The sequence below is a fragment of the Achroia grisella genome, unplaced genomic scaffold (genome assembly GCF_030625045.1).
Source record: "Achroia grisella isolate CSIRO2021 unplaced genomic scaffold, CSIRO_AGI_Agris_v1 utg640, whole genome shotgun sequence".
Lineage (NCBI taxonomy): Eukaryota > Metazoa > Arthropoda > Insecta > Lepidoptera > Pyralidae > Achroia > Achroia grisella.
The window spans coordinates 5,504,563-5,517,175 of NW_026712977.1; the positions used below are offsets into that span (position 1 = coordinate 5,504,563).

At 34.2% G+C, this 12,613-nt stretch overlaps 1 protein-coding gene across 2 annotated transcripts in view; it reads right to left on the reverse strand.

Annotated features, from left to right (window-relative positions):
• Positions 1 to 12,613, reverse strand: part of LOC131849228 (uncharacterized) — a 45,389-nt gene that overhangs the window by 6,882 nt on the left and 25,894 nt on the right. For both annotated transcript variants that reach the window (XM_059199255.1, XM_059199254.1), the window contains exons 3-7: positions 9,059 to 9,271; positions 3,491 to 3,923; positions 1,911 to 2,119; positions 1,610 to 1,786; positions 911 to 1,090 (exon numbers count right to left, since the gene is read on the reverse strand). In XM_059199255.1, the coding sequence (XP_059055238.1) occupies positions 911 to 1,090; positions 1,610 to 1,786; positions 1,911 to 2,119; positions 3,491 to 3,923; positions 9,059 to 9,271 (1,212 nt within the window). The remainder of the gene's footprint in view (positions 1 to 910; positions 1,091 to 1,609; positions 1,787 to 1,910; positions 2,120 to 3,490; positions 3,924 to 9,058; positions 9,272 to 12,613) is intronic.

A 12,613-nucleotide genomic window follows, 5' to 3' on the forward strand; every position in this document is an offset into this window, starting at 1 on the left:
CGTTGTTCCCATGTGCACTTATGAGATATGCTATCTAATTACACTAATTACCGTGTTTTAGACAGATAACATCTGGTGCCGTTTCCAGCTCTGATTGTTTCGCGCGGATCGTTGAAAGTTCAGCCGGTGTTTTCTATAGGTACAGGTCACGTGTCTGATGGTACTTTTAACCTTTCTAGCACCATCTTAGGATCACTTCAGCTGTTGCCAGATGATATTCACTACGTACTATTTATAGTCGTGAAGATTTAGTTCACCTCTGTATTTTTATTGCAAACGCATATACTAATGAAATCAACCTGAGCCGAGGTTCGAAACCCTGGATGTATCCTGAGAATGAAGTCGTATACGTCAGGCAGGAGTGGGCCTTTAGCCGCTTCATAAGTCCTTCCGCGGGTTTGTGGTGCTATCTACACTCGCCTATCGTCCAATGAAGCAGTAAAGCTGGAGCATTAGAGTAGACCGAAAAATCTAATGCCCTAAATCTCAACTAGTTGCCCCACCCGGTTTCGCTCGGTGCTAAATCTTCGTGAATTTAAATTTTCTTCGTTAAAAGAATACGTTTGTGAGTTTTAAATACGTTAACACAGTATGATAATAGCCTATGTATTTCTGAAGGTATGAAGCGTTTCAAATGATGATAAAGAATTCTCAAATAAATACAGTGATTATGGTGTTTATTTTACTAACAAAATCTGCTGCATTCAGCATATATAGGATAAGATGAGCATTTATTGTCTATAACCATGTTACAACATATGTTATGTACCCATTTAACCAAATCCATGTCGGATACTTTTAAAGACAAGCATTAATTCTAGGGCTCCAGATCGAGGTTTATGTTTTATTACTCGGTTACAATTTATAAATAATATATCAGGTTATTATTAAAATACGGTAAAATACTTACCGTCGCATCTCGGCGGTGGACCATTCCACCTCTCGTCGATATCGCAGACCAGCCGCGAACGTCCGACCATCTCATAGCCGGGCTTGCATGAGTATTGCACATGAGATAAATACGATATCGAACTATTTACAAGTTCGTACACTCCGTGCGGTATATCCGCTGGGTAGCCGCATTCGATTCCTGAAAATAGAATGTCATTGCTATGTTATTAATCACCATCGTTACTATCACTATCAACTGCTATTACGATTTTAAGTATTTTTGAAATTAAATTACAATTAATACATTAGTAAAAATTATTAATATTATTTTAGCGATCACTTATTTTATTTATATTATGTTTAGTGTGCAGTTTATGACTTACATGCTTAACTACATATATAAGATTTACATTTTCTTATGGGAAAGTTGGTGTTGAGTTCTGTTGGGAATTAATGAGTATGAAGAAATACATTTAATGAGGTACATGTTGCGGACTTGGTGGTTTAGCGGTTTAGTATCGCTTGTCATCCAATAGCCACGGATTCGATGTATGTATGTATTAACAAAAAATGTATTAAGTATTTCAATCAGTTGTTTAGTAATCATAGTACAAGCTGTGCTTAGTTTGGCACTAGATGACTCTGTGTAAATTTTCCTCGAAAATTATTATTAATAATACTGCTACTGATGTATTGTCGGATTGACAAAAGTACTTACGTTTGCACACAGGAGGGAACTCATCATAAAATCCTGTATCTAGACAGGTTCTTGTTGTGGGGCCAACCAAAAGGTGTCCTTCATCGCATGCGTACTCAACAGAAGCACCCACGTTGAAGCTCTTAGCAGACATCGTCGAGTTAGGAGGCTGTTCGGGCCTACCGCATGCTTTAGGCTCTGTTGGTCAACATGAATACCTTTTAGAGTCACAAATACACTGAATTAACTAAAAACAATCGCTTGCAAAACATTCGCTGGTCCAAAAAATATGTCGCAGTGCATACAAGTATAATAAACTTACGGTGCTGGCAGATAAAGTTCAGTCTTGCCCGGCAGTCAGTGTCAGCCCACAGCCACCCCTTGCTGCCGTCGAACCTGGCGCAGTCCTCCCTACCGCCTGGTGCGTTCCAGAAGGATAATGTGACGTCATTGCCGTTCACCCACTTCCAGTTTGAAAGGTCCTGGGGGTCACGGTTCGCCCCCATCCAATACTGGCTACTGCTGTCGCTTCTGTCAAAGACATTCGTCAGTCAATACTGATGAAGCGCATTATTCTACAAAGCAATATTTGATCATCTTTGACCGTGATGAAATTCGATTTGAGATACTACTCATTTGTTATGATAATTTTGCTTTAAATTCCTCTATTGAACTGGACATGCAGATTAATAAGTAATATTTTTGCCTATATAAAACTCAACAACTTTAGGACTGTGGTACAATATTTTTAAATATTGTTACTATATTTTGTAAGATACATGTTACTACGCAACTTATAAGTAATATCTAAAAGCACTTCTTTCGTTTATGATATATATGATAATGAATCTTGATTAATTCATATGCGGCTATTATATATTACCTATATTTATTTCGAACTTTTCCTAAATATCTATTAACAATATGATATCTTGTATTATATAACAACAATCACTAAATCATAGAAACATTGCTTTTGTCAAAACTTTATCTTCAGTCAAAAAATTATACTTTCTCAAATCAATTATATCAATCTACGATATTTAATAGACGTTATAACTTTTATATTAATTTTATTTATCTTCGACTGCCCATGACGTATTGCAACAGTTTAATATCAACCAACATAGTGATATTTAATATTTTAGGAGAATTAATTTTTAAACTGCTGGAATAAATTTTTATATAGTTGAAGCAGGAAGAAGATTATAAAGAAGAAATACACAAAACCAGTGTATATTCGCATGCAATGTCTATTTAACACAGTATACAAAGTGGTACACGAAATATCAACAAATGTATGAGTATAAACAAATTAGTATTAAAGTATTAATGATATAAGCTTTATAATTACTACATATCATTTAATATATTCGCAATAACAAAAACATAGGCAAAATTATAATTTTATTTAAGTTCGCATAGCCATATTTATGATAGGCTTAAATCAGTAAACATTACACAAGCATATATAGTAAGTAAATATAATTATATATAATATATAATTATATTTACTTCCTTCTTACTTAAAGCTTCCAGCGCATTACACAATTTTCAGTATCAGGGATCAGCATTTCAATTGATCGATCACCATTAGATTAGTGTAACAATCAGCAGCTGGTGATTGTTGCTATTATAAAATGTCCTCAACACAATATCGTCAATCGCCAATGTTGAAAATATATAGTGCGCATGGAAGTTAAAGAAAATAATTATAGAAATGTTATCATTTCCAAAAATGTTAACAGCGTACCCTTCACTACATTATTAATAAAAATATATTGCAATAAAGATATACAGATACCCGCAAATATCTAGATTCAATTTTCATTTCATCCAAATCAGTCCAACAAAAGTTAAAGACACGTACAAATTAATTATATATATTAAAATTCCACTCACCGATGGCGTCGCCATAGCTCCCAACTTATGAATCCTTGAAGCGCTGGATTGCTCTCATCAATCAATGTGCCATTTCGTGAATTGCAGAAGCCGAGAGCGTCCCTGAAGTTCGCTGGTTGTCTGTCGTAAAATATATAACATTTTCCATTATACGTCGCCGTGCTGCCAGGCGGTTGATCTCTGATCTGGGGGCACCTCTCGATCGGTAACGCTTGATCCGTGTAAACAAAAGCTTCGCATATTGATAGCTGTGAAGGTGTGGAGGCTTCTAGGTGCACGCTGACGAATGCGCCCGGCATAGGAGGATTACATGGTAGGAAGAGAGGTTGGCCTTCCTCGAGGAATCCGGTGAACCGATTACAGATGGGATTGGTGCCCAGGTCCGGACGATTATTGCCCACTCTAACTGTGATCACAGCGGGTTTGTTTGCTCCTATAAATAACAAATATAATTAAATAAATAAACATAAGAACATCACACCAGTTATCTTGTGGCCAATCATTTTTAGAGAACAAAAATAACCAACATAGTTTTTTGTACAATGTCATTCATGTGGGCACCTGTGTCTCATCCTATCACTCCGCCAAGATTACTTGAGATGTGTTTCGGTTGAATGGTGAGGTAAGGCAGTGAAATTACAGGGTATAGAGACTTCGTAGTCCTCCAGTATGACTATGCACCGGCAGTACATATTGACAAGATATCAGTGGATATGTTTATTTTACCGTTAACCATTAGCTTGTTTAGCATATTAATTACCTATTTTAAAAATATACAATATTAATAAGTGTAAAATGTTTTTAATTGTATGTTATTATTAGATGCAGTAGGTTACAATACATAGAATATTGTGTCAACATCTAGATGTAAAAATACCAATCTAACTACCATTTTTGACAAAAATTGGTTCGGTAGAGTCTTTATTTCGAGAGATAATGCCCATGAGTGTTTTCAGCATACTATTTTTATATTTTATTGGAGACAATTATCACATTCAGATGAATGAAGTATAAATGCATAAAGAATTTATGTACCAAGGGATGAAGTTACTAAAGATTCAACGTAATTTTATAAATGGTTTAATTAACGCATCATGCAAAAATTTTTAATGATTAGGAAGTGTACAACCGGCAGCGCTTATATTTATATTTAACTCGTTTTACACATAGCACGCCGCTTCTGAAGACATCAACATTCTAACTATAATCAGAGTATACTTAGTACTGCCACAAAATTAATTTGTCCTATCATCATCACAAATTAACGCTGCTATATTCAATAAAGAGACAATAGTTTTGTTTTTTATTTTTAAGCGTAAAATATCTATGTCGAATTGAATAGCAGTGTAGGAGTACATACGTTGTAATGGACAATGACTTACATAATCTTACATAACATAAATATATGTGGTGCATGTCTGTACATAATAGACCGAATAGGTACTTAATATATAAACTGTTATTACAGTAAGCAGCACGTTTCACTTGAACAGGTGTAACGACAAAACTATTTGCTTTTTTTATGTAATTGACAACAAGTAGATTTCCCATCTGATGATAAGTAGCTAGGTACCATCTACTTACGTGTCTCATATCTATATATTATATTATACATTGATCTTATCCTAGTGGCTTATGAAAAGTCAATGTTTAATATAATATGGCGCTGGGGTTTTATATTCTTAAACAGCATAGGTATTATTTTACTTTTGCCATAAGAACTATTACTAATTACAATTTTTTTAGATAGTTCTCTACGCTTAAGTCGCCGTCCCACTATTTAATAAATTATAAGAATAACTAATTATTATGGTTTAAAATGATTACATTAAGATAGAAAGTCACAGCGCTTCACTGGACCGTTTAGAGTTGACGGTCTACCAGTTGGGAAGTGGCAATTGTCGCCCTGAACCTCACTATGAATATTATAGGAGCACTGTAATGCATATGGTAACTCAGAGTACCTAATATTACTTATTGAATCTATATGTATTACTATACTGGATTTGGTAAGAGCCAAGTGAGCGAAACACCACATCATATCAGTAAGAACAGTGAATCTGGAGTAAAATCCTGAAGTTTTTCCAGCATTGTATTAATAGCTCCATATGAACGTCATAGACTTTATCGTATTACCTAGTATACCATATACCTACATTGGTACTTTTTCCAAAGAATACTAGTAAGTATGGAAACGCTGTGTGACGATTTGATTGGTTAATTAAGATAAAGCTATACCTACAACAAAGTTGTGAGTCTAAACAGCGGGGCGTCATCTTTGTGACAATCTGTAATATTGTCACCATGAGTATCTACATTATAGCAGTCACTTTCTTTTCATAATGCCAACGTTCTCATTCTCAATAGTCCACGGTCTGTTTGACTTGTGTGCATTAGGCTGCTATTATTTTGGAATTACTCGTTTTATATTTAAACAGCGGTTTTTATTTTCTTAAGTAATCGTGTGAACGTGTCATTACAAATATTTTTGGGCAAGCGGAAATGTTTGCAACCAGATATTTTCGGCGACTTTGGCGCACGCAACTATACTTAGATATTTTGAGAATTGTTTTCTTACTGATTAAATAAGTACTTACTAGGAAAATAAATTGCATTATTAATAAAAACAAAGCTCTTACAAACAACAATAACAATAAATGGATCTAATTTAATTATTACAGTGTATTTTCAGTTTTCTCAAATTAAAGATAATATTTTTAAGAAATATCAAAATAGTTAGAGTGTGTTAATCAGGTAATTATTTTATGTGTAACTGGAAAGACAAAGATGCTGACTAATCATAAAAGAATAGTGTCACGTATCACGTCACCATGTGATACCCCTTGTGTTCTCATTCACGATTACTAAACGTTATGCCTCCGTATACTGTAATATAACCCTTTAACAGAACACCTCTTACGATGCAACTTGCTTGGCTGCAGAAACAATTGAGCTAGAGGTCACTTTGTACATCGTCTACCTCTGATTACTTTATGAATAATGTGCTATGTAAAGTTTTGAGAGTGAGTTCCTTACATTACTTAAGGAAATTGTGTATGTAACTCCTGAAAAATTCTCTAACTTGTGTATTCCATTAACACTATATTTACACATTTTTCATGTAGATCAAAACATAATTCTTATAATTATGTGTGTTAATTTGACACATAATTAAAAACTCAACAACTGAGCACATAATGTAATCCAATTTACCTCGCACCCATCAACTCGTTACAGTGCACTGGGCGATAATATTGATCTTGATGAGCCGGTCCAACGATCTAATTACCCACTGGAGCATGTACTACCTATATTGGTCCAAATATTTGTAACATATTATATACTAACGAAGAAGCCTATGTCCAGCAGTGGACCGCAGAGAGCTGATAATGATGAGGATTATATACTAATACGTCGTTAGATTCAAATATATCATTGACAGTAGAGTCTAATACGTAAATGACTATCACGATGATCCATTCATCGCGGGTTCGATTCTCACACGATGCTAATTAATGTTTGTATAATTGTTTGAATTAGCCTGAGTAATTATTATGCATATTTTGGATAATTTCAAATAGTTAAATTCATTTTCAGTGCCAACACAAGCATTTATTATTCCTAGTACAAGCTTTATTTCATATTGTAGTATTGGATTGGCACTACATTTTTCATTAATTATCATATATCAAAGGATAATAAGCAAAATCCAGTAAGATAGCTTCTTAGTACCAGATTTCTAAATTTCTATTTTGCCTGGAGAGTTTCATTGGAGGTCAAAGGTTGTCCCGCTTGACCTGCATGTAGATGCCTTAAGCTTATTAACTACTGCATGTAGGTTGTAATCTCTACCGCACCACAGTCTCATTTACAAAACACTAGTTTGTGCACGTGACTTAGCCCGCGTGACCTTGATTGACGAGGATAAGAAATTTCCCGCTGATTGGTTAAAGTGTGAAAGCATAACATGCAAACTCACTTCGCATATGTAATATTAGTTGAGGTACTAATATTACATAGTAAGGGACCGGACTTGTTATGAGAAAAAAAATTTCACCAGTTGAAATTATATAAGGTAAGTATATACTCGTATATTATATTAATAATTACATAAAAATCACAAAATTATAAACACTGGGACTCGGATATACTGGTGATATACTAAATAGACGTTAGTACTGCTGGTATTGCCTCGCTATATAACCGACCGGTATTCGAATATACTGGTCAAACAATGCCCCAGATTTTAGGCCTCTGATTAAATTTTGAAAGAAATTATAACTATTCTAATGACAGTCACAGCAATCTAAACTAGCGAAAGAACTTATGACTATAGTCTGAGAGCATTCCTTGGAGTTTGATCCTCGTCTCAGACCAGTTTATATTATTTTCAGATATAATATGATAAAACATTTTGAATTCTATAAATTTTTATACTATATGTAGAGTAGGTAGAGTATTCATCAGCATCTACACATAGTATATAAATTTATAGAATTCAAAATGTTTTATCATATTATATCTGAAAATAATATAAACTGGTCTGAGACGAGAATCAAACTCCAAGGAATGCTGAACCGTGATACATATATGGCTGCTCTATGTATCACGGTTTCGTCTATTTTGGATGTAATTTCTGTATGTATGAGATGATGTTTCGATCTGAATGGTACATTTAGCGGTATTTTAGTACAAAAATACATAAATAGTCCTTCCTTTCTTCCGCAGTGAGTAATACACCAGTGAAACCGTAGAAATCATCGTTTATTTTCTAAAATGTGTCACCACTGTGCCAATAGGGTAGAGGTGGATGCAAATTTTAATAAATGAATATTTTGCATCTCCATACAAATATTCGCATTTTTTTATGTATAATAAGTACATGTCTAAAAATGTTTGTTGTCTCTATTTTACATACATACAATGAGTTATGATAAAAAATGCATGTACGTATATTAGACAAAAGAAAGGTGGACTTTCAAAGTTGAAATTACTATTCAATGTCATCTTTATGCTGAGCAAATAAATTGTAAAATAACTAAACTTTATTCTTGTTTTATCATCATTTTACAAGCTACGAAGGCATGGCTCCTTGGTTCTAGGGAATGTTAACGCATGATGGGTGTCACGGGTATCATATAACGATGCGATGTTCGCGGTGCTGTTCATGTATCTAGCCTACAGTAATCATTTACTTATTTAGGGTGAGTTGTTTTACTTGCCATTCCAGTTAAATAAATAGAAAAGAAAATTTTTATTCAAATAAACTTTAATTGAAGCAGTTTTAAATAGTCATCACTTTTTTTAAATACCGCTCATTCGGAAAGCCATATCATCCCAAGAAGAACGAGAGAGAAACTTGCGTGTTGCTTTTTTAAATAATATAGTTGTAATTTTTCATTTTTAAGTTGGAATTAATGCATACAAACTTACAACTAGCACTATTTTTTAGAGTCAGCTCACGTTTTCTTACTTTGATATTATATAAACTATTTTTTAGATTGATTGATAATGATAGGATGTATTAAATAAATTTTGGCAGTGTTCAAAAATAGTATTAATACTTACCACAACAAGGTTTCCCGAAGTCAAGCCTCACAAGTTGCACCATGTAGGGTTCGAGCAGGTTGACGTACCACCACGGAACTCTTTCCGGCTTGGTGAGAGTGCACGTGTCTGCGTTGAACGAGGAAGCCGTGCTGCCGTCCAGCGCCCTCTGAGGAACCCCACCCTCGTCCGTGGACACTTGCATTGGAGCTTTTCCCGCTGCCACGTTTAATACTGAAATGAAAGGTCTATATTTAGAAGATTCTGTAGTTACCTGATTGCACAGGGTAGCTCTCTAATATTATATTATTTCAAAAAAACAAATTACCTACATAGATTCGAAAACTACTTGATTTTGTTTTAACTTATACTTAGTGCGTATTAGATTTTATATCCGACATATGTATCCATTTTAAAAGAAATGGTTGGCTAAATTAAAAATTATTTTATGCCGAATATCATAACTTAATAGGTATTACACCACCAAACACATATTGTCAGCTCTTATTCGGTTTTTCGGTGTTTCGGTTTCTGCAACAAAATATAATTATATTACTCTAAATCCAGAGTGAACGTACATATACAATAACTAAAGTCTATAGATATATTATAATAACTATGAGTTAGGTTAAGAAATTCTAATTCAAGTTTCTTTAAATTTAACTCAATTTTAAATTGCAACAGCCAGACGCCTGTCTCTATGCGACAGTTGTGAATCTTTATGAAAATAATGGAACAAAGATTAAAATAACGTGTAAATGTGTGTGTTCTATGTGTGTACACATCAGAAGTAATGCAATAAACAAGTCATCGAGTTTTTATCTGGTTTGAAAACGGGATTTCTATGACATAGCGATAACATTTTCTAGTTCAATCAGATCAAAAATTGATTTCTATACGTGACTCCACTTGTTATCATTACATATATTTTCCCCGTAAATTACAATACTTTCAAAAAGCGATGTCTATTTGTGGTCTAGCTGTTTAACACTACACTTTGTATTCAGATAGTTGCAGGTTCTTTAATTATTTTGTATCTGCTTATATTGTTTGGCTGTTGAAATGTTTCAGTGGTCCAATTCATATAGACAAATAAAAAAAACAATTATTCATATAAGCTACACTATTTATTCATATTGGGCCGTTTATGCTGTAATTTTTTTTAACAACAGCTACACTTGGGACGAACTAGCAAACTCAATATACACATTTTGGGTGCATTTTTTATATTATTATTAGTTTTTATTCAGATACAATCATTTAAAAAGAATAACATAGCGGTCAAGTAGTGAAATGTCTAACATACTTAAAATATTGAAAATCCCTTGTCTGAACAACTATCACCAGGGCAGGTTAATGCCCTGTTGCCACTGAGCTGTTTAGTTTGGGATTAGGGTTTACTCAAACTTATTTATTTATTTAATGAATAACATCGCCGCTATTTCAGGCAGCGTGCATTATGAATTTGCAACCAATTTCATCCAATTCGAGCCATCATTCCAAGTGACGACTTCACACGTCGATAATTCGAGTAACCGTTATGATCTTGTCTGACAGATAACTACGGTGATTGATGTAAGTTCTGTAGTATTGACCTCAAATTATTTTCTTTATTTTTAATGTAGTCTAAAGACTGACCTGAATTATACGAATGTAATGTTATAGTTACATAATTAATACACAGAACAGCGAGCAGAGCTAAAGAAGCAGCATGCTGCAAGTAAAACGCCACACAATCTTCAAACATTAATAGAAACATTAGCCTCGAATTATGACTTTATCTGTGGAAAGTCTGCCTCAAGATTTGCTCTTTCAGTCGCTTCATAACTTCTTCCGCACGTTTGAAATGTCCTCACCAGTGTCCAATGAACCTATAAAGGCTAGTTGCGGCCAACAGAATTAGAATAAATGTATTACATAAAAATGAAATACAAGTTCGACATACAGAGATTTGTTAACTTATAATATGACTATGGTAGATACTTCGACTTAACATAATTACATTCATCTGATATATCAAATTATTTTCAGCGTTGTGCACATTAAGGCCGTTTTCTGACCAACTATAGTATTTCATAAGTGTACGACGGTAACTCATAAAAACTGCATTCATAAAACCTGTACATCCAGTGTAATGTAAAAAGTAATGAATCGTGTCACAAAAACTATAAAATTTGTGTTAATTATAGCTCTATTACCTCTATAAGGCGCAGACTGTAATATATATGATATACACGAATGACACAACACCAGAATAATGAGTAATGCATTTTCTAGAGAAAGCTTACACCTTTACAACAGATCGATAATGGTCTTAGCAGATGGTATGGCATTGTTAGTAATCTATTAAGCCAAATACAAGCTAAATATGCTGTAACGCTGACTTCCACTCGCGGTCATCTTAGAAACTGTAGAATGTAACAGCAGATTCGTATGTACCGACCCCATTAGGAAATCAGCACTGGAAACCATATTTCCAGGACTAGCAGCTGAGATGTGGTCTTCAGACTCTGTATTCCAATTGTTGTTTGTTTTTTTATTTCAATATTGTTGTATGTGTTGTATAAATTCTATACTATTTAATTCATTTCGATGATTTTATTCTTATCTTTTACTAGTACTCTGCCAGGGTCATAATAACTAGTTAAAATCACTCATCATCAAAAAAAACCCTTTTTATATTAATTCCTTAACGGCTTACAATATTTAAATCGTAAACAGGGACAAACGTTATTTGTCATAACGCATTAAAAAGCATAAATGTACAACTTTATGCTAAAATTAGTAAAAATGTTTAACTCTCATTAAGGCAGTGAATAAATTAATTTCACGACTCGTATACCGTATTTTGTATAGGTAAATAAAAAGTTATGCGACGTGAGTGATGTACAATGTATGTCAGTTTGTCAGTGGTATGGCGGCAAAAACTCCCGAATACTAGCGAAATGGAAAGTGACGGCGGTGGACTGGAACGACCAAGGAAACGGCTACTCGAACTTTATGAGAGATGCATCAATTTGCGACGCGGAAATCTCAGTGTACATAAATATCTGTACAATGCGGTTACGATTACGCGAGTTTTGATACACAACAATAATAATCTAGAAATTATCATAAGTCTCTATAATAATACAGTTACAATACTAATAATAATATAGTTAAGTAGGTATACCTTTTATTGGTATGGAAGATAATCGCCATATATACAAAGAAAATACCCGAAGTGATACAAACAATCATGCTCATGAATACAAATGTTTGTGTCGTGCGAGGAATCGTCCCCGCGACCATCGGAACTAAGGCGGTGTGCTACACCGCTAGACCACCGAGGCCGTCAGAATATGTAGTTTGAATAAAGGAAGGCCAAAGGGCACTCTTGAAGTTTTAGTAAGTACAACGCACGGCAGGTGTAGCGAAATACTCGCGCGCACGTTGTGTCCAGCGAAAGCGAGAGTGGTTCAAACAAAACGTGCGTCCATTGTACTTTTGAGACGGCACGTTGTGGCCTACATTGGAGCCATTTTTATGTACTTTTTACGGTTTCTAGGAAATATTTATCGTTGTTTTTAGATTTGT